Source organism: Stylophora pistillata, chromosome 11 (assembly GCF_964205215.1).
Source record: "Stylophora pistillata chromosome 11, jaStyPist1.2, whole genome shotgun sequence".
In the NCBI taxonomy this organism is placed as follows: Eukaryota; Metazoa; Cnidaria; class Anthozoa; order Scleractinia; family Pocilloporidae; genus Stylophora; species Stylophora pistillata.
The window spans coordinates 19,446,868-19,474,367 of record NC_142529.1 but is presented as its reverse complement, the minus strand read 5'-3'; the positions used below and the strand labels follow the sequence as shown (position 1 = coordinate 19,474,367).

The 27,500-nt window shown below is 38.5% G+C and overlaps 3 protein-coding genes across 6 annotated transcripts in view; 1 reads left to right on the top strand and 2 right to left on the bottom strand.

Annotated features, from left to right (window-relative positions):
- Nucleotides 1-1,157, bottom strand: part of LOC111325637 (tetratricopeptide repeat protein 39B) — a 21,775-nt gene extending 20,618 nt beyond the window's left edge. Inside the window, exon 1 of the mRNA XM_088738911.1 lies at nt 964-1,157. Coding sequence (XP_088595037.1) covers nt 964-1,001 — 38 coding nt within the window. The 5' untranslated portion in view covers nt 1,002-1,157. The remainder of the gene's footprint in view (nt 1-963) is intronic.
- A 90-nt stretch (nt 1,158-1,247) lies between these two features.
- Nucleotides 1,248-20,075, top strand: LOC111325663 (lysine-specific demethylase 4A). The gene is made up of 21 exons (XM_022929508.2): nt 1,248-1,596; nt 1,755-1,851; nt 5,151-5,226; nt 5,546-5,851; nt 6,048-6,097; nt 6,510-6,613; nt 8,105-8,242; nt 9,744-9,803; nt 10,310-10,521; nt 10,935-11,053; nt 11,629-11,801; nt 12,498-12,729; nt 13,149-13,237; nt 14,314-14,369; nt 14,819-14,927; nt 15,161-15,355; nt 15,946-16,013; nt 16,382-16,484; nt 16,992-17,111; nt 17,705-17,797; nt 18,334-20,075. Exons 1-21 carry the CDS (start codon nt 1,474-1,476, stop codon nt 18,427-18,429), a joined length of 2,619 nt encoding a protein of 872 aa, XP_022785243.1. The 5' UTR covers nt 1,248-1,473; the 3' UTR covers nt 18,430-20,075.
- A 4,252-nt stretch (nt 20,076-24,327) lies between these two features.
- Nucleotides 24,328-27,500, bottom strand: part of LOC111343837 (uncharacterized) — a 34,241-nt gene continuing 31,068 nt past the window's right edge. For all 4 annotated transcript variants that reach the window (XM_022951028.2, XM_088738913.1, XM_088738912.1 and 1 more), the window contains 4 exons: nt 27,166-27,373; nt 26,833-26,927; nt 26,502-26,636; nt 24,328-25,525 (listed from right to left, as the gene is read on the bottom strand). In XM_022951028.2, the coding sequence (XP_022806763.2) occupies nt 25,476-25,525; nt 26,502-26,636; nt 26,833-26,927; nt 27,166-27,373 (488 nt within the window). In that variant the 3' untranslated portion in view covers nt 24,328-25,475. The remainder of the gene's footprint in view (nt 25,526-26,501; nt 26,637-26,832; nt 26,928-27,165; nt 27,374-27,500) is intronic.

The following is a 27,500-nucleotide window of genomic DNA, read 5'->3' as shown; positions in this document are numbered from 1 at the left end:
AGTAAGTGAAAAACAAATATTTAACTCTTTGCATTACCTTCTTGAAGGTTTGGAGACAATTTAGGCTTGCAATTCTGACAATATTTAACCCTTGTAATCAACCTATAATTGACAAGCTTGCGTTTCGTGTGCAAATTGTGCTGTCAAAATTTGTTTGGAATACAAAGGAAAACGAATAGTTAAAGACAGGCTTTTTATGACAAATTAAACGTCATGCATCCTGCATAACAACTACAAGACAAAAAATGCAGTCATGAAAAAATGAACGAGGTCGCCTATCTGCAAATTCCAGTTTTCGCACGTTCGTTTCATCTCCATAAAAAGGCCGACATTATCTCAAGTATTTCTATCAGAATCTAAAAAAAGGCTTTTTTTTTCTTTATCCACAAAGATATGACTTCAATTTTACAAACCATGAGTAAGTTAAAACTTACATAATAATAAACTGGAGACAAGAACCATACTATTTTTAGTCACTAAAAGATAAAAGAGTCCAGGACATGTTAACTATGGTTTACAAAGGCCTTTACAACATATTAATTGGCTCCTGGGTATATCACATCACTTCTCAAAGAGCACAGTCAAAGTGTATATAATTCAAGGGGTAAAAGGAAATTACAGATACCAGCGGTGAAGACCACAACTTTTGGACTTCACTCTTTCAGGTATCTTGCTGCCTCTGCATGGAATAGCTTATCAGATGAATTAAGAATGTCAGACACTCTAGCAGCTTTTAAACGTGCCATTAGGAGTTATATATCCAGTGGGGATTAGTATATAATTATTACCATTTTTATACGAGGTTTTATAAGGGTCTTTCGATTTTAAACCTATTGTCATTTGTTTGTAGTTATATGTTTGGAGATGCTAGCACGTCTAGTGCTATTCATAAATCCGAATGGAAATAAAGTTTATGTATGTATGTATGTATGTTTCAATTGCTGTCATGAACGCCTTTCTTACCTGGGTTCGCGGCGAGAATTGACCGCGCTGGCGGCCATTTTAACTTTCTCTTTCTACATCTATTCCTAAACACGATCGATACGATTTTCCTGTAGAGTAGCCAAGAAAACGCTTCGAAAATCAGCCTTACTTTCGCACCTGCTGCATCCAAGGAGTTTGTTTACTGCTTCCTCATTTCACGGTTCATGTCGTTCCCAGTATTTCCTCAGAGATTTTCTATGACCCCCTCCCGTCCCCACTAGGGAAGATTTTTGATCGGAGGCGTGGCTAATACGTCAAGTTGATCATGTCACAACAGAAAGCCGCGAACAAAGAAACAACACAGAGAAAAAAAGTTAATGTGGGCGAAACAAAAAACGTTCACCGTTTCCCCGCACTTGGCACGTCGCAATGAGAAGTAGGAAACGTAATTATTTACGCCTTCAAACTTTGGCCGCGGATTAGAGGGGTTTTTAATTGAGAAATCCAAGGGACCAGTTGAGTTGTGCATACAAAACCCAAAGACGAAAGATGGCTTCAGGAGAAGGGAACAAAATTATGGTGTTTCGTCCAACTTTGGCCGAGTTTGCGAATTTCTCTGCATATATTCGTAAGATGGAAGAGATGGGAGCTCATCGAGCTGGTGTTGCTAAGGTTAGCGGTATAAAACCGGCCTGAAACTTTCTCTATTTAAAAGCCTTCGTTTGTTTACAAAGCGTTTAGTTTGAACACACGTGGTGAAAAATAACAAGGCTGCATCGAGTTAATAAACAGCTTGTGAAGGTATTTGCTCTCTTTTGAATTATATTCAGGTCATACCCCCCAAAGAATGGGTTCCTCGTAAAAGTTATGAAGATATCGACACTTTGATACCTGCTCCAATATTGCAAGTTGTAACAGGGACTCAAGGTAAGTTGAAATCTAAGGTGTACCAAAATGAATAGATAAACCTAACTGAGCTAAAATTTAAGCTTCGTACTCCATTTTTCGAGACAAGATGAGTTCCTCTTTCAAATTTAATACTCCGTTAAGAAGGAAGTGTCGGCTCGAGGTGAAAGTGAACTTTTAACTCGACAAAGACGAAAACCAGAAATGGTTTCGTGACAGTAAGCTTAGCTTATTTTCACATGCGTAAACTACTAGTCTTAATTATCTGCCACTTAAATAGTCAGTAAATTTCTAACATTTAAAACATGAAATTAACTTTGTACTCAGCCACATGTTAGGTAATGAATGAAAAGACAGAACTTAGCGACCTTTTCATTTCCGCAACAGCAGTTGTAAAGCTGCGTTCAGTTTTGATTTTTCACTTGAAATGTTTTGGTGCTAGGGTTCAATGAAGCAATTAATCCGAAAAGCGAAACAAAAACAACTCACTTGCGTTGAACAAGCGCTGCAAAAGGGTGTTTACATACTTTATGCCAAGGGCTATGATTGTTTTATTTTTCACAGTTAAACTTCAGCATCCATGTGTTTCAGTGAACTCGTGGTGTTTTAAAATGCAAACCACGTTTTCTTACTGACAACGAATTGGTTTTGTGCCTCATTTCCGCATCATCTGTAGTAGATTAGTTTCTATTGTTTATCGACAGAATCGTCAAAACCTCGAAAAAGTCATCGCGTAGAAATTGAAATTACAAAGTGAAATATTCCATCAAGTTGACCACATAATGGCTTATTTCAAGTTTAAAATTACCACCCGTCAGTAATTATTTCCGATTTACTTTAAAGTTTTGGAAACAAAGGTTATAGACCCACCTTTCCGCTTGTCAAGTGCCAATTTTAGCCATGAAGTTGCTGCTAAGTATTATCGATGGTAGAATGATTAGAAACTTGTAAAAGAGGCAATGAAAGATTTCACGTCCTAGTGTAGTGGAATTGAAAATTCTGCCATCGTAGTCAGTTGCCAAATTCAATCTTTGAGAGGGCTGGAATGCCCTAACAGAGTATCAAAGAGTGGGTTCTGATCTCATTTTACCCACAAATTTTGGTAAACTTCATGCATCTCCTGAAATTTAACCAGTGTTTCTCATGTTTCAAATTTAAATGGGAGACCTTCAAATTCAATCTTTGGGTGGCTGGAATGTCCCTAACAGGATAGCAAAGATTGTGTTCTGATTCCATTTCACCCACAAATTTTGATAAAACTCTGGGTGTTTCATGTACTAGTGTTTCTCATGTTTCAAATTTAAATGGGAAACCTTCATTTCTCAATTTACTATGCCTTTCAGTACAATTATTTATGCATCACAGATTTATCTTGTGCATAATCATGTATCACATATAAACCCTTGGCTTCCTTCCTCTGACTTTTTACCTTATTTACTATGAAAACAGAGAAGGATTGGAAGTTAATAATCATAATAAAGGGGTGATGTCATAGGAAAAATTTCAATGTGGCCATTATTAAAACCTGCGCAAGTCAGAAGACCAAGTCTACTCATTAAAAAGTCCTCCATCCCTTCTATGATCAGAAAGAGACACGAAAACTAGATGTTTTCATGACGTCTCGAACATGGCATAAAAAAACAAATCTAACTCTTCATGAGAAGTCGATACTCGGGATTTGGATTTTGTGTGCGTATGCTCTACAACTGAGTCTAAGAGACTTTATAGGGAGTTAGTGCAAAAAAATTATGTAGGCATCAGTAATGTTTTTTCGAGCAGTTTTGTGTGTCTAAGTGCTTGGAATAAGGGAAGATTGTTAATTTTGGAATAAATAAATAAATAATCAGTTTATTTAACCCTTTGGTATTGTTAAACACTAAATTGCAAGGGAGGCAATAAAATTCACTCAATTGTACACAGAACACAATACACTTGGCATAACAAGCAAAAAGAATTAAGCCCTATTGTAACTGTGAGTAAGGAACTTACTAAGGCAGTCTGTTCTGACGAAGTGGAATTGAGAACAGGAAAAACCAGACCTCAACCCGCACCCATAAGCAACATTTGTGGGCTGTGGCAGCAGGTGTGCTTATCAAGCTTAGAATTTATTTTGCAGTGGCCTCTCATTACAGTTGAGCAAAAATACAACATCAATGATTTTTCTCATATTCAGAAAAGTGGTCACTCTTTCCAGGATTGATTTAAGAGCTAGCAAGTAGTGAGCCTGACTGATTCACTTGTGCAATTTCACCATTTTAACCTCAGTCATCAGATTAAGATCAGACCAAGAATGCACAATAATTTGTCTGCCAACTTGACACTGAAACCGCCTACCAGAAAAGTTTTCACTACAACTTTCACCCAGTCAACATGAGTGACCTTTTATGACCTAAAGAAGCACACAGATTGTTATACATGTACCAGCCTTTAACTCAACATAAGGTAGTCATAATTGGCATTCTAGTTTTGGATCTGCTATATTCCACTTGGTATGATACTATGGTACTCATAGGGCTTGATGTATATTTAACTATATCAGAAACATTTGTAAGAAATATCACTAATTGTTATTAATTGTTAATTTGTTACTGATGTGACAACTGATTTTCAAAAGTTCCTTGGTTTAAACCCTCTTTAAACTTGATCTGTCGGGTGAAATTTCAACTCAAAAACTAGTGTCAAAAACTTGAAGTGTTCACTTTTTAAAGTAATTTTAAATCAAATTCTTATGCAAGTCTTCATATTAATTTTAAAATCTCCATATAACCACATTTTATAATCTTATTTTGCAATGTACAAAGGCTTAATACTATTTTAATTACTATTAATATTGTGGCAACTATTGCTATAAGATTTTTCTTTTTTTTTTTTTTTTTGAGGGCCATTAGGTTAGTTTTATTACTGTCAAATGTTACACTCATTAAATAAAGTCTTGCTACTTACTTACTTGTCTAAGGTTTACTGCTGGGTTTTATTTTGTTTTGTTTTTTTCTTTTTCATTTGGTCTTCAACCATGTGGAAGATTCTTTCATTTTCTTCTGTTTGGTGGACTTTCTTTAATCCATAACTTTATTCTCAAGACAACCAGTTGTGCTCAAGGACTGAAAATTATTACAGCATAAGAATTTACCATAAATAGTTTCAATCTACAACTGTGTTTTAACGTTTTTTTTTAATTTTTTTATTGGTTGCTGTTACCAGGGTTTCTGTCAGTCTCAAATATTCCTGGTTTCCTTTACATTAACCTAACCTTGTTTAGTGATATGATAATTATTCTGAACCATCTGAGCTGTATGTAACATGTCTTGCTTATTTTGAAGGACTTTTCCAGTTGTTCAATGTGCAGAAGAAGGCAATGTCTTTTAGTGAATTCAAGAAACTTGCCAACAGTGAAAGGTAAATTTTGGAACTTAATGGGGTTTTGTAGAATTGACTAAGTGATCTTTTTTGAATCAGTGGGTTACCTTGAATGGAATCTATATGGTTCCAACAGAGAGGGTGGCCATGAGGTACAGTACTCATATTGCTGTGAATTGAGTAGAAGGATTATCTAAGGGGTGGGGGCTAAGTGAAACTTAGGTGTCTTACATTTCCCCTAATAGATGAATGGGTGGAGTGCATGTAAACTGGCTGAAGCTGCTAAGTGCTTTTTCACTCTAGATAGTTACTTTTACATTTTAGATCTCACAGGACTACATTGTATCATTGTTTTCAGGCACAAACCTCCCACAGGAGATCAAGATGAGATTGAAAGAAAATACTGGAAAAACGTGACATTCAACAACCCAGTTTACGCAGCTGATATTCCTGGTACAGTGTACGACAAGGATGTGAAAGAATGGAACATAGGAAAGTTAGGAACAATTCTTGACTTGATCAAGGATCAATATGGAGTCCATATTGAGGGAGTAAACACCCCTTATTTGTACTTTGGGATGTGGAAAGCCACATTTGCATGGCATACTGAGGATATGGATCTCTACAGTATAAACTACTTGCATTTTGGAGCTCCAAAGACATGGTGAGAAGTCATTCAGCTGCTGAAATGTGTTGTAACAAATGGTAATAAAATCTTGTTGGGGAAAGAATTTTGTGCATAGTGAGTAATAGGCTCTTGTGGTGTTATTGTGGCCAGTGTAGCACTGGTTAATGAAAGACGGAATCTACCACACCGCAAGTACTTATAACATAATTCTTATTTTTCCCTCATTTTTCAGGTATGCAATTCCTCCCGAGCATGGCCAGCGCTTGGAGAGACTTGCAGCAGGTACAAGTGACATTTTCCTTTTTGTGATTCATCAATAGCTCAAATGAAGCAAACCTACTGCTACCTCTTGCTATTCGATGAATCTGCGAGGTGATGCGACGTGCGTGTGTGTAATATGATAGCTTTTTCCAAAACAATCGTCTATGCGCGAAAATGCGTCTGTGTAGTCAACGTTTATCTGAACGGTATTGTAAGTAAACGTGTTTGGGTTTCGCCTTACTACGCCCCTTTACTAGGCACAGCCGCCTATCGCTTCATCGTCAGAAAAAGTTTCTGAAATCCCCCGATAGTAACTCCTTATAGTAGAACATAGAACATAGAACCTTTACAGTATGTTGCAACGGTAAGAACAAATATAGACCGTAACCAGCCTCAACCTTCAATCTTACACTTTCCACTTTTTTTTGTACAGGTTTCTTTCCCGGAAGCTTTCAAAGCTGTTCTCAGTTTCTTAGGCACAAGATGACTATTATATCACCCCAAGTGCTCAGAAAGTTTTCAATTCCCTATGACAAGGTATGTTAACAATTACATATCCATCCATTGAGCGCCTGGGTCCTTGTCTGCAAAAGGGAAGTTGGAAAGTAATTTCAAGGCATTTCCTTCATAATAATATACATGCACAAATTTCAGCTTGCTCATAGGCCGAGAACACGTTATTTGATCCCAAACAATGCAGGGGGAAGGTAACGAATCTGATCCAACCGACGCGTCGGCCAACGTGTCGGTCGACAGTCGGCCGACTCTCGACCGACTGTCGGCCGACTGTCGACCGACGCGTTGGCAGCGGGTTTCCCAGTGGAAAAGTAGGCTGCGTCGGCGGTGCGTCGGTGACTTTCTCTCATTTATTTATACCTTGAGAAGATGGATTACGCCAAATTTTCCCGTTGTCTTCTATCATCTGGATTAAGTATAGGATAAGTAATTTTCCTTGCACTATAAACGTAACGAGTACGTTCGTCGACGCCATTTAACGTCAAATGTGTCGGCAAGTTTACTACGCTTCGGTAAATTCACCGACGCGTCGGTTAATTCAGAGATTACTAACTCATTGGTCATTTCCTTTTTTTGTATGTGGTGGCTCCTAAAGGAGCCGTTTTTTTTATTAGAGAATCATTTACTGCAGAGGAAACTGCTCAGCGATGTACGATGCGAGGGTACTAAGTCCTAGTATCGTAAAAAAATGGCGTCGCATGCCTTTCGTTTTGTGTCCTGACTGCTAACTATTTTTCCGATTAATTCCATGCTTCACATGCAAAGTAATTAGCCGTATCATCGCAGGTTTACAATTGTTTGTTTTCCTTTGTCGGTAATGCGTTTGGTATTGTGTCGGCCGACGCGTCGGTGGTGTGTCGGCCGACGCGTTGGTCAACGTGTTGGCCGAAGCGTCGGTTGGATCAGATTCGTTACCTTCACCCAATGCAGAAAGTTGAGATTGAGTGAAAACATTTGAAATGAAATTGATTCACAAGAATGTGGCGATAGCTCAAGCAAAAAATTGGCGGACAGGTTAAGAGAAAGTAACCACGTTTTACTTTTATTAGTGTTTGAGGGGAATGCTTAGAAAAAGCACCGAAGAAAGCACAAACAGCGTGCTTAAAATCTGGAAGTATTGGGCTTCCAAAAATGGCTCGGACGAAAGTGTTACAAAGTACGGACCGGAGGTCCTGAACAAAATTTATGACGAGTTTTACGCAGTTGTTCTATTGAGCAATACCTAACAGAGAACTTTAAAGCTCGAACAGTCCTTGACTACTCCAGCAACAAGGTGAAAGCAAGGGGCCGAACCAGAAAGCCATGAGTCGAATTTTTGCATGTATATTATTAACAAGTAATCACATGACTTATCTCGTGCAATTTAGGATAAATCAGCGATTTGTTTAGCCTCTGAAAAATTTACTCCTACTTATTTATCCCAAATTGCACTAGAAATCGTAGGGGTACTTACAACTATATTTAGATATACCTATTTTTCAGTGAAATCTCAAATGTCTTGTTCTCTTTCAGATAACGCAAGAAGCCGGTGAATTTATGATCACTTTTCCTTATGGTTATCACTGTGGTTTTAACAATGGTTTTAACTGTGCTGAATCGACGAATTTTGCTTCTGAAAGATGGATTGATTTTGGAAAGAAAGCACAAGTTGTGAGTTGTAAACTTTTCGCAATATTCCCATGTTTTAAATTACTTTTCGTTGTACTATTACGGAATGGAAAACGGAATGCGGAAAGAGGGTGTCCTACTTCCGTTTTATAAATGACTGGATGTCCCTCCCAGTATTTTTAAAGGCCAATGCCATGCAAAATTTTTAAGGAAAACCTTACAAGATTCTTAATGCATAAATACTTTAAATGATGGATAAAACTTTAGATATACGCCGTTTTAGATCTGTGACAATTGTATTTCTTATTTTAGCTTTTAATACTTTTTATTTTTACGGAGGACCTCCCTGAAAACCACGTATTTACGTGACGGGCGCTTCCTCCTTAAAGACTGTTTACTATTATTATTATTATTATTATTATTATTATGATTATTATTATTATTATTACTATTAGTAGGTGGTAATACCAGTGTAAGTGGGTTGGGTTTCAATTTTGTCTGTGTGTAGGGGATAGGGATAGGTAATTTACCTGGTAGGGGGGAACGTTGTGCTATAATTGTAAATTTACCTGCCTTTGGCAAATTGTTCGATAAACTAGACGCATAACTGCGTGAACTCGGGTTTCTTTGCTTAGGAATGTTTACAAAGGCATGTAATCTGAAGAAGAGTTGTTTGATTTAATTTCTGCTTGTTATCCGAAAGCGCTCGACATCTTTTAGTGTCAGGGTTCGTACGCGTCTTGAAAACCCTTGAATTTCAGGAGGCCGATTTCAAGGCCTTGAAAGTACTTGAATTTCGTTTTGGGTCCTTGAAAGTCCTTGATTTTTTATTGAACAACATCGAAAAATATCTGCTTTTGTTTTGCACCATCGGTAAACCCAAAACATAGATATTAACAGAAACATTTTTCTTGGTTTTGAGGTAAAATTGTCATTACAAAAAGTCCTTGAAATTTCTAAGTAGGGTCCTGGAAAGCCCTTGAAAAGTCCTTGAATCTTTGGCCTGAAAAACTGTACGAACCCTGTAGTGTGGATCTACCACGAACAGTGTGTGCCTTTGTATGAAGTTTGAGCGTATGAGAAGACATATTTACCCTTGAATCACGAGGCATCTTTCTGGCCGCCATGATAACCATGTGCTTTGAAGCTTACCATGGTATATACTTCATGATTGAATGCCATATAGTTGTTTTCTTACTTTGCAACTGAAAAAGCATGCTTAGCGCATACTTATCAGACTGCGTTCTGTGTCTCAAGACGGAAAATAACGAAGCCCAATTTATAACTCCGGAATTCCACAGGAAGCCCGAGGTATAAATAAGTAAATCAATAAAAGGACATGAAAAAAAGGTTATGAAATCTCAAATTGAGCACAGAGGTGGTGAGATACCGTAATTATTTCCTGAAAAGTTCAGATGATCATCTTTGGTGTTTTGTTTTGTTTTGTTTCTTTCGTTGAGGCTGCCTTCTCTGGGATTTTAACCTTGCATCGAGCAGTAAATTGGCTATCCTGGCACTGATAATCTTATATTTGATTTTTCAGTGCATGTGTAAAAAGGACACCGTGAAGATTTGTATGGATGTCTTCGTTAAGACGTTTCAAGTAAGTTAGCTTAACAAAGTAGCTTTTCTTGAACTAAAAATAAATTCTCATCATTTAAGCTTTGAGAAAACGCTTTTTAGTATTTAGAGTAACCGTTGCGAAACCTCCTTCCACTAAAAGGAGGAAACAAAATATTAGACTTAGAGATAAAAATTGAGAAAAAAATTTGTACAGTACAGAAGCAAGAAGGGACAAAGGTGGCTTTGGATGAAGAAGACTAGAACGGATTTATTAAAAATGGAGGGCTTGAAAAATTAAGCCCAAGTTTTACGAGAGGCGCAATCCATTAGGTAGCCGACTTTTTTTCTCTGGGTCCTCCGGTTTTCTTCCCTCCACTAAAACCATCCTTCCAAATTCCAATTCGACGTAAAAACAGTGGACAAGGGGAGCCACATCATTGAACGTCCGGTCTTAAATTTCTCTTCTAAATCCCATTATTGATGATAATTGTAATTATTATTTAAATGCAATTGTGCAAAAATTAAAGGCTGTCGTTGATTTTCCAGCCTGACAAGTGGGAAGATTATCTTAAGTCCAAACATAAAGACAGCAGTGGCAGTGAGGACGACGAGGAAGAGGAACAACTCGAGGAAGAGAAGGGGAAAAAGAAAAACCAAAAAGATAAAACGAAGGGGAAAGAGAAAGCCAAGTCAGAGGGAATCCTTGTAGATGTTGATGACGACATGCCCCTCGCCAAGTTAAAAGAAACACTATCAAGGTATCTAGTGAAAGATTTTTGTCTGAAATAACAGTAGCGACAAATTAACGGTAACAAACGAAGAAGGTGTTTGGTTTACAGCAGTTTTCTATTGAGTGTATAAAGTAAACCTGGATTTGTGTGGTTTTACCTTACTTTGCTGTGTGATTGATCCAGCAAACTTGCGCTATTCTATCGACCCATCATATGTAAAACAAAAACCAACCGCGCCTTGATGTCACGCGCGTTCCCGCCTTTCGTTGAGAAAATCCCAGCCAAGGTCAATGTTCGGATCGAACACGTTATGGAAGTAGCTCGAGGGCCTGCTTGGCCTAGTAGTAAACAGATTAATAACAATCTTCACTGCAGTATTTTGAATACACATATTACCTCTTTTGATTGAAAGAAAAGATATATGAATGATTATTCTCCAGAAGGTCACTTGAGGCCCGAAAGTCTGCTTCTAAAAGACAGCCAGTGGTTACAAAATCCTTCACAGTCCCAAGCAGTGCTGGGAGAAGAAATAAAATGGAAGAATCCAAGAAAAGAAAAGGTGCACCTTCACCTGACTTGTTCGTAGCTATCTATAATCCTTTTATCAGTTAGTGACCATCCTGGCCGTAAGGCAACTTAACTTCAGTAGGTGTGGATGGAGCAGCTGCTTGACAACATCATCGCCATATACTTATTTAACCCTTCACATCCTAACATCAGTATGCATATTCTCCATACTGTTCTCTATACAATTCCCAAGGTGCTCGCAAGGAGAATTTGTTAAACAATCAAGAGCTTCTTTAGTTGATAATCATTTCCTATATCGTCGTGAAGTTGTTTGATTCGGGGGTGATTGTGTAAGGAGAACGTAGATACTAGTCAATCTTAAGGGTTAAAGTTTTAAGGGTAGTGTCTAGTGTTAGTGACAAAATGCTTATGATTATCGGGCCTAAGGTGGTTAAATTATTGAAAAAGTTAAGAAAACCTCAAAGTAAGCCAAATTAATGAACTAGCTGCGAGGAAACAGAATATAATTCTTTCAAACCTTCAGCCAAAAGCTTCTTTCTTTTAAGTTGAGACCCTTTTACGTTTACATCTTGTTTGTTTGTTTGTTTTTTTCTTTTTATCTTGAAGGTCGGAAAGATCACGAAGGAAAAGCTAGCACAACGAATAAAATACTGGCTAGTATTCTTGATGGGCTATGGCATCATCAGCTGCCGAATTTTGAAATGGAACAGGCTTTTAACATCGTATCATCACAACAGGAATCTCACTGTTCTATTTGTAGCTTCTTCTCGAGATCAGAGGTAAGAAAGCTCTCGGGGGTAATGATTAGAGACGCAAGGCTGTGGCAAACACGAAGCGATTGTTTGGACTGCAGTGCGTTGTTTATTTTTGTAAACAGTCGTGCAATATAGTCTGACTTATCGGGGTAAATATGGTGACATTGTAAGTCCAATTGCAAGAGAAACGAAACAATACCTCCTTATATCTGCTGCTTTCCCAAGCATGTCAATGCCCTCACAGCTCTCATCCCCGAATGCGTCATTTCATACACGCATAGGCAATGGTTTCAAGATTCCAGTTATTGTCACGGCCAGTATATTCTCGCATTCTGGGGATTGTTTGCTAGTTTTTTAACGAAAATTATTCGGTTGTGAGTTCTCAGTGGATGTTAAGGTGCTATGTTTCCCGCCCTTGGATTACTTTATATGTATCAAGCACAAAGCATGTGAATGTAAAATTTCTTGCGTTTCGTAGTGATCGCATTTTATTGCGGTAGGCACCACTCGTATGTTTCTCCGTGCATCCTACCTTCCATACATTCCCCTTCCTTTTTTTGTTTTTGCAGATCTTATACCTTCCTGCTCCTTGTTTCAAATTCATTTTAGTTTTCCGAACACTTCCGCTTTCACAAGTCTCAAGGGACACTATTTTTCCTGTTTTGTCGCAAATCGCTAACGGTACTAAAACTTACCTGCCAATTATGTCTTATTTCTCAGGATAATCATTTAGTGAATCTGCGAGAAAACCTTCACAAACCACTTTCCGATTTAACAGAAGACCTAACTGATTTGACGGACAAACTGTCGGTTCCTAGAATACCAGAGATTTGTTTCATGTCGGACGACTCCAGTCCTGAGAGTATGAGCTCTTGGCTGGACAAAAAGTTCACTACAGATACAGCAAGTCCTCTGCTACGATGCACATCATGTAAATTACTAGTTCATGCAAGTGAGTAGAAATCTGAGTCTTTGTCATAGACAGTAAAGAACTGAAAGTAATTTTCCGAGAGAAATTTCAGTAGTTTTATTTAGTTTTACTTACTTTACTCGTAATGGGCACCGCGGGGCCCAATGGTTGAGATTCTTTGCTTTGGACACCGGTGGATAGCGCAGTACGTTTTGCCAACGCTCACCCGTCGAATAGCTATTTATCCGTCAGAAATTCCAGCAAGAATTAAAGGGGAGAGACCGTGCGCTTAAAGTTTCCATACTTTGATTTCTTTGAAGATTAGCTGGGTTTTGTTGTGTGTAGTAGGATACTTTTCTCCACGACAGAGCCGTCAGGACCAAAGGGTACCATAACGTACGCACGCAAACCACCAAGTGTTTGAAGTCAGTTTGAGGAATTTCTACTCTATGTTGTTTTAGGTTGTTATGGTATAAGTCACGTCCCAAGTGATGGCCAGTGGAAATGTCAAAGATGTCTTCAAGACGATCAATCAGCCATTGAAAATAGTGTGAGTAGATCTGGCCTGTATTCATGCCTCCCTTCAGTCAAAGATGAAGGCATTTCCCGATTTCTTTGTCAGGAGACGAAGAACGTACAAAGGTTAACTACATCTTGTAGAAGAGCGCGTCTAGTACAATTGTAAGACAGGTTTTGTGAATAATAGGACCTACACTTTACAGCTATTAATAGCCACTGACCATAAATATCGAGGATCCGCCAAAAGTTGCAAATTTTCGTATTTCATTTCATTTTTCATAGAGGAGCCTTTTAATGATCCTTTTTCAAAAGTTATATCAAAAAGTTCTATCGCGCTTTGCTTTCTCCGAAAAATCGAAAAGTTAAAAATAGGCCCTGATGGCCGTGATTGAAATGCAGTGAAAAGTTGTTGTGAGTAGTTATCACAACTACAACTGATGTCACTGACATTGACGAGAACGACCGCTGAAGCCGCTAGTGAGGGGAACGTAAGCTGTTGTCACTGTCAATAACGTTAAAAACTGTTAGAGCATTCGAAACTGTTGAAACAGTAAAAATTCGTTGCAAAACCTCGTAGCAAAATTTCGTAGTAACAATTCCCCAGCTGTGGACACGGGGGAGAAGTAGAAATTATAGACACAAGATAAACTGAAGTGGCCATCGACTTTTTACCGGAATGTTATGAAATATCAATGTGAACGATAGCAGATAAGAAACTGGGTAAGTGGTGAAACTGTAACTTATTGAGGGCTTATAAGGAACTGAACGTACTCCCTAAGATACAAAATTTACTCTCGGTATTGATTTTGCAAGCAATTTCCTGCCGGACAAAATGAACGCATTTTTTTTGTTGCGACCAAATGAGCCTCAATGCCGTAGTGGTGATCTTACAACCAAGAAGTTGAAGTTTAGAGCTTTGGCTAGTTAACTGAAGACTTTGATACCTTTTAATGTGCACATTGCTACCCTTTGAAGTGAAATATTGCCCTTAAAATGTTACAAAAAAACTGGAATTAAAAACCAATTCGCTGTCGATGACATCAATATCGGAAAGCTATTTCGTATTTCTTATAAACTTCTTGTTGTTGTTTTTTTTTCTTTCAACAGTTTTGTTCTTTATGTAGACTGGGTGGTGGTGCTTTAAAGAAGACAACAGACGGCAGGTACTGTCAACATTCCCGAGAATACTAACTTTTCCTGTTTATGGTCAACAAATCCCTTATTATTGCAATGCCGAATCATTGTTGTCCTTAGTGACTCTGTTTGAGTATTAAAACATCCTTAGAATAGATTAGAAACAAAAGATCTAGGGAGCAGAACAATAGTTCAGCAGGTACGTTTGAAACAAAAACGTGAAATCACAAAAAAAAAATTCTGCGTTCTGAGAACGTAAAACCCCGACGGCGAATTATTGAAGTTTCCATTTGGGACTCAATGCTTCTCAAATACGTTAAGTGGCGCTTTAAGAGACTCTAACAAAATCCAGTCATTTGTGAATTTCGAACTAAAAATAAAGTTTATTTTTTCATCGACTTCTCCTCGGCATTTCCGTCCTGACTGCCAAACTTTCTTTACATCACCTGCAACTACTATATCGTGCCTTTTCCTACAGATGGGTTCACATAGGATGTGCACTAGCTGTACCTGAAGTGTTCTTTGTAGATGTGAATCTAAGGGAAGGAGTTAACATTGATAAAATTACTTCAGCAAGAAGAAAACTTGTGAGTAGAGTACTATGTTCTTTTCTTTTGTTGCATTGTAATATTAAAATTTATCCTTAAATTTCTTGCTTCTTTTCTTGTGGCGAGCTGATGTCATGGTATGGATGAATGTTTCACTCTGCTAGTGTTATTACCTGCGTCAGGAAATCCTCCTTGCTTTGTTTTGTTGCTCACCAGCGAATCCCCCAGTATCTGGTTTAGTATGTCATGCTTTTTCTTTTGCGTTCCTTTAGAAATGTTTTTATTGTCGATCAAGTTCAACGGCCAGCGGAAAGGATAATGGTGCATGCGTGCAATGTTGTGCGGGAAAGTGTGCGGTATCCTTTCACGTGACGTGCTTTGTTTTGGCCGGGTTCGTACTTGAACCCAGTGATTGGCCGCAACCTACGGAAACCTATTGCGAGAGACATCAGAGGACGAGATTTAAAGTAAGATTCTTATTTGGCATGAAAACGGTAGTCAAAATGACTCGATGCCACTATGAGAGTATTTCAATAGAGTCCCTGAAAACCAAGACGAAAGTGATCGTAACAGCCGATCAAAACAAAGGAAACCAGGATACAGGCAAACTGCCCAAAGCGCCTGATAACGCGTGCGACCAAGTATCGTTTGGTTGTAGGTTTGATTTGATTGGTTAGAAAGTTGACGCGATATTTCTGGACTAATCTCAGGCTCAAATGAAAGATGGCTAATGCAGTTTCGGATTATTTTCGACACTCAACTTCAAATTCTCCTGCTGTTCCTTATTTGCTTTTAACTTGGGTCTTTAGTCCACTGCTCATAACGCGGAGGGATAAGTTATTGAATTACCTCAAGGTTAACAAAAAAGAACGTAAGACTTTATTCGGAAGCTCAAAATGGTGCCAGGAATAATGAGGAATTCACGCGAAGACATAAGAGAGGTTGTTGAGACGATTTATAGGGTAACGGAAAGTTCCTAAGGATTATGTGTCTCTTCTTTTAGAGGAAAGGTTACTGATAGCTCATATAACTTCATCTTTTCCCTTATTTTTCTCAGGGAAAGCAGAGAGACTTCTCTGTTATTCATTTTGGTGAATCTGTTGTTGCCAAGCATAAAAATGGAAGGTAATTAGACCAGTTCAATGTTGTTTTTTCTCTTGCATTGTGCTTTGCTAAGGAATGACGCTTTGAAAGAAGCGCCATCGTTCTGTGTGTCATAAAAACTGTCCAAACAGTAATGTTTGGATCGAGAGCTACGTGCTCGAGCTTTGGTCGAGCTCAATTGTTCACGGTGCCTCCCTGCAATGAAGCAGTTAGATGACTTTGGATACTTGCGATTGACCAGCTTCTAGTACGGGGAAGCTGGTTAATGTTATGGAAACCGAAGGCTCGGAAAGTAAAGTGCCATGGATTAAACCTGTAACTTTCAACCTTGCCATATCAGCCAATGTGCACCTTGATGAGTACTAAACTTGTGTTTTTGTTTGTGTCAGATATTACCGAGGGGTGGTTCAGGACACAACAACTGAGGAGTATTACGTGGTGTCATTTGATGATGGAACTTACTGCGATAACTTACCAACAACTGACATTGTGGTAAAAAGCCTCTGTTAAATAATCACATAATCATAATGATGAAAATAATGAAAATGTTGAAAATAGTAATGATAACTTAGTTACCCTTAAGGCGAAAAATATTTGTAAACATTATTTAATGCGCAATCAGCCTCTTAAAATCGTTGAAAATCGTTAAAAAAAGAAAACATTAAATAGTTATAGCCAAGAAAGACGCTCTTAAAACTACTCATAAAGAGGCTAAAATAATTATAGTTAAGATAACATATACTATAACACTACTTGTAGGCTAATGAAAAAAGGTGAGTCTTGACTGGTTCAGTGTTGAAAAATAAAAAAAAAACGAATTCAACAGGACTCGAACTGCGGTAGCGACCTCGCGACCCAGGAAAATGTTCTGGCCAACCGAGAATTTCTAGTGATGAATTTTGATGTTAAAGATAAATTTCCCATTTTTCGCAAACCAAGGTCGAGCTCTAGAGAGGAAAGACTACGGATTTTTTCTAATAATTTTTTGTTTTTTTGTAGGATCATGACAACACACAAGAGGATATTCCTGTAGGAAGCGTTATTCAAGTCAGATGGAGCGAGGACGGTGGACTGTATAAAGCCAGAGTCACTGGCCGAAGAATAAGCGTTACCTACCAGGTATTTAAGTTATTATGACGCTACGAGAGGTCCGCAAAACGCGGGAGCATGTCATGTTTTCTGAGTAAGGACTGAAGAAAGGGTAAAGAAAGGGGGATCTTTTACTTGAAAGGCAAATTTTTGACAGAACAGTGGTTTCCCTTCTGGAATTAACTCTACCAAGCTGTCCTTATTTGCTCGAAGTGGATTACGATTTCCAACGGAATTAGCTATAACTCTCGCACACTGCTGTTTCGAGAAAGGTTGTCGGTTAATAAGTCAAATGAATAAATAAATTCGTCAAACCTGCGACACCTCGTTTTCACACTGACATTTTCTCAGATTTCCTTGAAATCCTAAGCTCAAGGAACCATGACGTGAAGACTACCCACAATACTTTTCGGGGTTGTCGCGTTCACTTTTACTTTTTTTTCCCTAAAACCTTCCTTGAAACAGCTGTATGTTCTCCATAAGTTCACTTATTAACTGAAGCTTAGAAATACCCCAGTAGTTACATAACATGAAAACTGAGAATGAAGTCTAAGGTCAGGCGTTACTCTATGTAACAATTCATTGAACACAAGAATTTTTTAAACCATTTTGTTTTGGATCAGGTTGAATTCGAAGATGATTCGTGGCTAAGCGTCCGCCGGGAGGACGTCTACAAAGCAACTGAAGAACTTCCTCTCAAAGTGCAACAGCGATTGGTAAGTTTAAACGAACTTACCATCAAAGTAGCCTTACTTTTTGCAAAAGGGATTTCTGTATAATAGTCAGTTCATGAAGAGGTTCGGGGTAAGTGTTTTTGTGGAAAGCTGTCTTTTGTGTTCGCTGCTTGTTAGTGCAATGGTTTCAACTATTTCCCGAACTCTTGCTCACTGGAGGGTGATTTTTGTTGAGTTTTCTCGAGTTCCATAATTTCAGCGCGAGGGCCAAGGTTTTAATAGAATAACGAAGCTAGAATAATTTGTGGTCGAGAGGTGTGTATTTAAGTCAAGGAGGTTGGGAATGAACACTAATTCAGGATCATTGTCAGTGTCTGAGTAACTGCACACCTACCCCTCCCCTAACCCAACAAAAGTCAACTGAGAAGAGCCTCAGGTTAATGTTGGGGTAGGGAAGGTGTAGGTGTCCAGTTACTGAGATAATGACTCTAGTCCAGAATGCGCATTCCATATATAATCGTAGCACTTGCAAGGGCAGGTGTTGATTTCCTTTTTCGCACTTTGTTTTACTTTTACAGTCTTCCGCCACGGAGACAGCTAATCTGTCTTACTGGGACGACATACCTGATCGCAGCGCCAAGCGACCAAGAAAACAGAACCCACGTTTTCTATGAAAGATTTACCGTAGGCTTTAGGTATTTTGTCCTTTTACAGATATGTAAAGAGGCTACGCTTTCCGCCTTCGTTTTCACCTTGACCCGCGGTTTTGTAGGTCAATCTTCTGCGTAATAAGTTCAAGAGCGCAAAGCTTAATGGAAAGTCAGCACACTGAAAATAATGTGTGCTAAGTTGCGATAACAGCTGCCTTGTTTGCTTTGCTTATTTTTTTTAATGGGCGGGCCCGTTGATAATGATAGTATTTCGAACTTGTGGTAATTTATTCTCGGAAGAATACGAAAAGGAAGTGAATCCCTCGAGCCTTATGTCGGTGATACTTTTCTTGAGTTGCCTTAAAGCCACGAAATCAATAGCGTCGTTATCATATTGACCAAGCACTGTTGACCAGGATTTTATGCGACCTGTGCTAAACGCTAGAAAACAGGTAGCTCCGGAAACATGTCGGGGATGATATTGCAGAAAATGGAAAGAGCTCGTTGAGCGCAAATTGGACTCGTCACCACTTTTTTGGAGGTCAGTTGGCGACAACGAAGGAAATTAAGGGCTAACCTTTAAAAGGACGTAAAGATTCCTTTGTTCTGTGATTTTTCGCAGGGCATGAGAATTGAGATAGGTTGACGTCATACGAATAATCATCCTTAAAGGTGCTGGGGATTTGCTTCCTTTTTCCATTTTGAAAGCTTCCTTTCCAGTATATTTCTTTGTTATTTTATTATCCGTTTTAAGAAAGTTATCATGCGAGATTTGCTTTAAGATATTGTGAGGCATTTTGTGTGAGCTAGGTGTTTGCCTTTTCGGCTCCACAGAAAAATTATTTTGTGAGTAACATTTCTAAGTGGTTCTTGGTTCAATACAAAAAGCTTCAAATGTTAGGCATTCCTTCAAGAGGATATTCATACGATTAATGCTTGAATCGATCAATTTACATGGATAGAACACTTTCTACCAACACAGTCGTTTGTCCATTTCATTCATACTTATAACATGAGCTGTCCTTCGTTCAATAAAAATGTCGTAAAACTGATTTAAATATCAGAACACAGAACTTTTTTGTAGGATTTTTGAATAGGTAGGAAAAGCGTGAAGGCGATCCACGTATTTTCCTGTGAAACATTCATTCGTTGCTGACCTGAAATGCGCCCAGTGCTGTGATTATAAGACTTACTTTTGTTCCAAATCAATGATATACGATGAAGGAAGCGTATTAAGCTAAGCAACTACATCATTCATGCCAACTTTTATTCTGGAGTTATTCCCTCTTAAGTTACTTTTCGATGACCCTTACGTTTTCATTTTGGGAGATTTTTAAGATCTAGAAATATCCAATCCTTATTGGAGAATTTGGTCACGTGGGCATTCTATACCGAAACATTCAAACACGCTTGGTGCCTGTCACGTTATTGTTAGGCGACCAGTTAGCTACAGACTCAGAATTAAATCTAATGATAGGTGTGATCTCGCATGTAGCTTTAGAGCTCTGTGTTGATACAACTCAAATTATTTGACCAAGATTAATTTACTTCGGCGAGAGCTCGCCATTCAGCTGTAGATAATTTGACTATTTATGATTGGGTATTTAAAACCTAATGTGGTATTTAAAGAAATATTGCTATCTTGCGCAAATAAAAACGCTTATAATCAAGCTAAGAGTGTTTTGGGGTATCGTAGCTTTGCCTCCATTTATTTGCAGGCTGGAGGCTCATTTTAAGACTTGCATGGTAATGTTCGACCCGTAAAAATTAGATTTTTAAGAACAACAGCGCTTTCCGATTGAGTGTGGTAGAATCCATGGCAATGAAAGTAATCTGACCGGCCAATAAACTTCAAAGAAAGTACGTCTCCATTGGTTCCATGCACGGGGAGACGGGAAGGCGCGATTTGTTTTGGGTTTTGCATTTGATTGGTTAAAAGATTTGTGAACCAGTCACACCACGCAGTAAACCAAAGGCGATGCAATACTGTTTTACTTTAGACACTTGATTGAAAACTGCTCCAGTGAAACAGGCTAGGGTTGCCCAACCTAGTCCGTAGCCGTGAATGTTTCAGCGGAGATTGCGGGCTTATTGAAACATATCACGCTTGGAGACCTGGCGTCGAATTGGTAATTTGCTTGACGAAGACTTATTTCTGCATTCTTGTACCAACTTTTGGAACACGATAGAGGCTTAATTTCGAACACTTATGAAAAAGAAATTAGAACTATTGTCACTGAATTGATTTTTTATTTTTATTATTTGTTATATATTGCTCTCTTCTATTTCATTTCCTCTTTTGTGGCCGCCTCCCGTAAAACATAAACGCGAGGAGTTTCAAAATCCCAAAGGAAGTTTATTCACAGGCCCATAGGAACGAACTCGACACATGTCGATAAACCACATACAGATATTCCAAAGTCCTGAGTCATGAGTCCTGAGATAACATTCTAGTGAAATGAAATAAAAAGCTTTAACATGTGATTTACCGAACTTCGAGTCATCGAGCGAAAATACTCCAAAAAAAATTTTCAATAGAATGTTCTTGAAATAGTTCTCACCGTTTAGGGTCGTATACTACTCAGTAAGGGACCCGATAAACTACGATTACAAATAATATCTTGAGCTGACTTCAGCTGTACACGTGGAACCGAAATAACTAACAAAATGGTGGCTAAGTACCAAAACGGGCACGGCAACTAAGCACTTGCATTTATTACCGCTGGCCGAAAGCATAAAGAACTGACTGCACGGTGCTGCAGTCACATCTTTTGTTGCTGATGTCTTTTTCCTACGATTTACTTGAGTCGTCAAAAAAACCAAACTTCAACCTACTGACACTCTGACGTCAGTGAAGTCAGAATTTCGAGTTCTAGTTTACGGGTCACTACTCAAACGATGAAGCCAATTCGTCGAGTTCCTTTTGCCTTTTCTCTAAGAATTCTTGCTGCTTCAGATCCCTGTGAGGTGATGATATCTTTGATCGTGGATCCCAGATTCCCAATACTTCAGGCCCATAGCACTTCCCGTGCATCTTTTGTGTTGCTTTGCCTTGAATTTTGTTACTTTTGAATAAATGTCTCAGAGGCGCTCATGCAGGTCTTGTTCTCCGGCGAACTCGTAGAGATCTTTGGTCCAGGTCTGGAGAATATTATTCACTTCATTCATGGCTAAGATCTCCACCAAGAGCTTTTCAGCCTTCTGGTATTCTTCATAATCTTTAACGTTCTCGAGGATGGTTGCCCCCACAGATGTAGCAGTTCCACCAACTGAGCCTACCACTTCTGGAGCAAACACGAACATACCGACCCTCCCACTAAAAGCAAATGTGGCAGCTGCTGCAGCTGCAGTTTTCCAACCACATATCAGCGGTATTTGAACTCCAGAGAACCGGTTAGACACGTCTTCTCGCATCGCGCAAGCGACGAATTGGATTGAAGTTACAAAAAAAAATGGTGGACAACTTTAATCATTTTTCTGACGACGAAGAGTCGGAATGGCTGGCGAATATTGATCCAAGTTTATTATATAAATCGAACGAGGAAAAGCAGTTAGACGACAATGAAATTTCATCATTTATTGAAGAAAATAGAAACAGCAACATGACAACGCGCCAATTGCGTTCGCTTCGCATACTTCTGTCACGCACTCCTCGTAAATAAATATCCGTGAAATTCGCCCGCACTGAAAAAACAATTTGGCGCGTCGGATAACAGATAACTTATTAGACATTTTGGTGTATCGTATCGCTGAGTATTTGTATTTTGACTCACCCTAAAGGCTCGTCAAAATACCGCACAATTCGTACAAATACTCAGCGATGCAACACAACAAAACGTCTAATAAGATATATATTTGATGGAGCGAACTCGTCGTGATATGGGGGCGGACTGGTTTGGGGCAATCTTGCCATGGGGCCCAACCTCCAGTTACTGCATAAACGAAGCCACGATGTTTATAAGGCAATTGGACTAAACAGCTGCTAGACAGGTTTTCAATTTTGGAGTAAAATCAGCTCCCTATTGGCACGCCGACGAAATGTTTCCATTGGATTACTACTAGCCCTAATAAGCTTATTGAACCTCTATAGGAATAAACCAAATATTAGAGAATAGATATCGCTAAATAGTATATCAAAGGCCCTCTTGCGCCTTATGTTGAAATCACCATGTCTAGAATGGAGTAAAATTAGCGAACTTATGTGAGTCTGCGCAGATGCCACTGAAGAGTTTAGCGTAGTGATCGTTGCGGCGGTCATATAGGGTCTTAAGCCCAAAAGAATTTCTATCTGTAAGGTTCTTTCAAACTTCCTAAAAATATCAGATATTTTTTAGAAATGTTGGGTAATTCCAGCAATTTATTTGTTTTTTCCGTGGACAAATTCTGCGAGCTTGAACACCCTATAATATCGCTTGGTTGTCTCACCTCAAGCCGCTTTGGGCTTGCTTTGCCATCACTGTTTTCCTATTATAAGACGAACAGCTTTTCAACGGTCGGTGCTCGAAGTGCAGTGTTGCGCGAATTATAACGGTCTGTCGGTGATATATCTTGCAAGCTAACACCAACGGCAACTTCGACACATTTAGACTCTGGCTACTGAATTTCTTAAGTCTAGTAGGAATCACTATCAGTGAACAATATTTCCGCTCCGACGCAAACTGAGAAGAAATCAGTTTCCCTTTTTCCGTAGCGGCAAAAGAGACTTGTCGCTTTTGAACATGATAATAGTTTGAAAACAACACCTGAGTTTCAAGAACAACTTCTCTAGCTTTCGGAAAAACAAGTGTAAGTAAAATTGATTACAAAGGAGCGATTTTAGAATTGTACAAAACTGAAAATCAATAGTGGTTCTGAAATCACGCGCCATCCGTCCTACTCTCAAATCATTTAGTTAAAAAGATAGTAAAACAAGATTTTCAGAGGTTGATAGATCGTTATTTTTTTTTTATCAGATATTAAATTTTCAGGAAATTGAAAAAAGGAAAAAATTTTTCTAGCAGTGATACCGTGAGAGCAGTTGTGAACACTTGTATCACTCGTGCGTGTCCAAGCAGGTCACGGCTCACGAAATTATGGGACGCAGGTTGGAATGTATTGGACTGTTCAAATCCAAAAATGAGCTAAGAACATTCTGTGCAGCCTAAAGGTCATTGATGCGCATATTTCAACTTTTTGCACACAGCTTTCTGCACTGTTTGGGATTAATTGTTCTCAGCCAATGAGCATGCTAAAATTTTTGCCTGCATATCATTAGATGGAAAATTTATGTCAGCTGACTGCAAGACATGTCATCACCAACGTGCTCATTTAGAAATATCAGCTAAACGAAGTAAGTGACTAACTTACACAAAATAGAAATAAAAAGTGGACTAAAACTCGAAAGGTTCTACAGAGGGGTATTTCGTAGCTGTACATATAGCAAAAACGATTAAGTAATAATAATAATGATAATAATAATAATAATTACATCTTTAGCCGGGGAAAACCCGTCAGGAATTGCTGATATCAATGAGTGCCCTGGTAAATTATACAAATCAATACTGAAATGAATAAAATATAAATAAAACTAAAATATTGATCGTAATTAAAGATAATTATAAAAAATCTAAACATGTCCATACGATGACTAAAACTCATTTATTTTGATTTTTAATGGTAATTGAACTGAGTGGAGTGCAATTTGTATAGGAAATCACATGATTTCGAGTGCAATTTGGAATAAATAAGCACGAGTAAATTTTTTCAAAGACTAACAAAATTGCATGAGCCCGTAGGGCGAGTGCAATTTGTGGTCTTTGAAAAAATTTACAAGTGCTTATTTATTCCAAATTGCACGAGAAAATTATGTGATTATCTATTAATAATACATTTGAAAAAATACGAGGTAGCTTCTCATAACTACGCAGAAGAAAAGCGCGCGCATCACGTGCAAAAATAATTTATTCAAACCCTGCAAGTGACATTGACCTTGACATTGACCTTGAGATTGACATTGACCAATCATTCTGACCAATCAGAATGTCTGGTTTGTTTCTTTCTTTGCACTGAATTAACTCTCTTCTGCACTGAATTAACTCTCTTCTGCACTGAATTAACTGAAAACTGCATTCATCTTAACCAATCAGAACTGAGAAATTTTTTCATGTATATTATTAGGGCTGAAATCATACGCGTGATTTGAAATCACAAGTATGATCTCAGACCAAAATTGCACGACACGAGGTTCAATTACCACTCTATTACATCCATTTTGAAATCGCCCAAATACAGGACTTGGTCAATTCAAATATTTTACTGATGCAGTACTGAGCCGGTTTTTAAATAAAAAGCGGAACCGGAAACGCTTTTACATCTTATTTTGTATGCAAAACAGAAAGACTTTGACGTCGTGTCAAAAACTCAGATAATGACTTGATTGATTTTAATGATTCAGGCGACAAATCATTGAATGCTTAGGCTCCAGCATAAAAACAAACCTTTTTTGCCACTTCTGTTCAAACCTTAGAATTATAATATCTATGCCATTTCTACGGGTAACCTTAGAATGACTAAACATACTATAATAGTTCATGAAAATTTCTGGTTCGTCTGACTAAAGACACTTGAAAACAAACGTCGATCTATATCCGTATCATACATCGAGAACAATTCTCGATGACGTCAATTGACGAGACGATGACGTATGTTCAATGACGTCAATTGAAAACAAACGTCAATCTACGTATCATACATCGTGAATGGAGGGTTTTTTAACCCAACTGTTGAAGTAACTACTCATCTGACAGTGATTTTTCTTTTAAGACTATTTTCGCCGCTCTGGTCTGAAGGCTTTCTAATTTTCCGAGATTACTTGGTGCTAAATTATTCCATATAAAATCACAATAATCTAATTCAGCCTGAAAAGTTAGGCCATCTCTAATCCTGATAATAAGCTTAATTGGCTGGCTCCTTTGTTAATAGCTTAGAAAAAAGTCAAATGTTAGTCCAAGTACACTCTAAGATATTTGTATGAGGATTTCTGCTCCCACACTTTGTCACCAAAGAGAACAGCGTTCTTGCTGGTGTCAGAATCACTTCGACTGAGTTTCTGTGTGGTTCCAAACATTACGTACTCCGTTTTCTTTGGATAAATATAATTATAGAAAGATATTAGATTTACCTGATACAATACTCGCGAATTCGGAAAGTAGATTTACAACACAACTGATGAGTACATATACGAAATACAGATGACAGTTTTTGCATGCGAGAGCTAACGCTAATATAGGTCTCAAAATGATGCCTGGACTAAAAAATTAAACCGCTTTATTTTTCACTATCTTCAAGTCGTTTTGACGGTGTAGTTGCATATATGAGCGCAGGCAGTCCGGAAAAGAAGCAGATGGGCGCATACCATACAAATTTGTAATATAAGTTGGATATCATGTACCTATTGACTGAATGGGAGTGACGGACGGAAAAATATTTGGCTCGAGGTTATGCGCTCGGTCCGTAGGTCATGAACGGGAGCCAGATATGTTCCCGTCTGGCCTTCCTACTTAGTCACTAAGCATTTCATCATATGAGCACTGATTAAAATTGTATATGGGATCGAAAAGTTTGTTTAAATTTGAATAGGACGCGATAGACTGGTGCACGCGGGAAAACCACAATATAAAAAAATTCTGCAAGAAAAACTTTTCCTTTCTTTTTTTGAGTCAAAACAAGAAACTCACAATTTGCAGAGGAAAGTGACTTATTTTCCGATGTTTTCTTTTTTTACACTGCTGTTACTCATTTTGTAAAACAACAGCGAACAATGTTTCTTTTCCCTTTCCTTTTTTCTTTTGGAAAAAAGCCGCACAAGTGCACCGGACCGGCTCACGTCAACCCCGTCCAGCCCTACCGGTACACGTCAGCTTTCGTTTTGTTTTCCATGGGATTGCGCGAGCAGGGCCGGAGAGACCATATGATAAGTTCATGTACGTATAAGGGAATGTGCTAATATGATATAGGAAGTGATCATGACCAAAGATATAACTTCAACAAAGACTACTGCTAGATAAACGCACGTACAGGACGATCGTTAAAGCACTGTTGGTTTAGGAATAGTATACCTTTCAATTTTGTTGTGGCAGTTCCCTTTGAGTCTGGGCTTTGGAAAGCTGATGAGTGAAACGCGTGATTTCCTAAATGGTGCGTGTCCTCCGCACGCCCAATAGTAAGAGTGTGTTTTAATTCGTTGGCAAGATCTGGAATATTGAAGCACAAATGGACAGTAAATCAATCAGTGATGAGTTTCTATTTAGGTCAGCAATATCGCTCTGTTTTCTTGTGCAAGACATTGCAACCCAAAGTAAAAGGAAAAACAATGAAGAGAATATAGATGTCAACTGGGTAGATGAAATGTCTGGGACTAAACTGACATGGTGAAACTTATTTAGTTACCAGACGGCTGTTGAGCCCTCATAGCAGCTCTTGCAAGTTCTGACCAATCGATCACCTTCGGACATTCTTTACCATTGCTTATCTCGGTCGAGAGTCTGCGCAATTGAATAATTGAAAAAAGGATTAGAATAAGACTCTAATGATATTTTGATACATAAATAAGAGCCTCCATTTGTCGTGAAAATATGATAAAAATTTGTCCACGAACATAATCTAGACCGAAATGCAAACAGTTTTCTTATAACGAAGCTCGAGGAATACTGTGAGCTTCTTTAACTCGTACATGAAATGCATGTACACCCTACACTTCGGCCAGACTTCCTGAACGTGTACCTTTTGGTTATTTTTTCAAAATAACGAGCTGTCTCTTTGTTCCCATGTTCCAAAGCAACTTCTTCTGGCAGAGGTGAACTTCCCCTATATACATCAAACAAAATTCTTCCAGCCGAACAAGAGAAGATCATCTCAACAAACTGCTGTGCTCCCTCTTTTGCCGCCGTGAAAACCAGGAGGCATAATAACTGAACTTGCTGGACATGTCCTGTACAAATAAGAGAAGAATTAACAGTGTAGACGCAAATTAGGAACGAGATTCTTTTTATGAACATAAATGTAGCACCTCCAGCGAAATTAGATGCATATTTGCTTGGTCTCGAGCGCAAGTACTG

What these genes read in the sequence shown, in the direction of transcription:
- LOC111325663 (XM_022929508.2), top strand. Translation starts at nt 1,474, where the DNA reads ATGGCTTCAGGAGAAGGGAACAAAATTATGGTGTTTCGTCCAACTTTG. An exon ending in AGAATCCAAGAAAAGAAAAG is followed by an intron (nt 11,054 to 11,628) that starts GTGCACCTTCAC and finishes TTTATCTTGAAG; the next exon opens with GTCGGAAAGATCACGAAGGA. An exon ending in GCCAAGCATAAAAATGGAAG is followed by an intron (nt 16,014 to 16,381) that starts GTAATTAGACCA and finishes TGTTTGTGTCAG; the next exon opens with ATATTACCGAGGGGTGGTTC.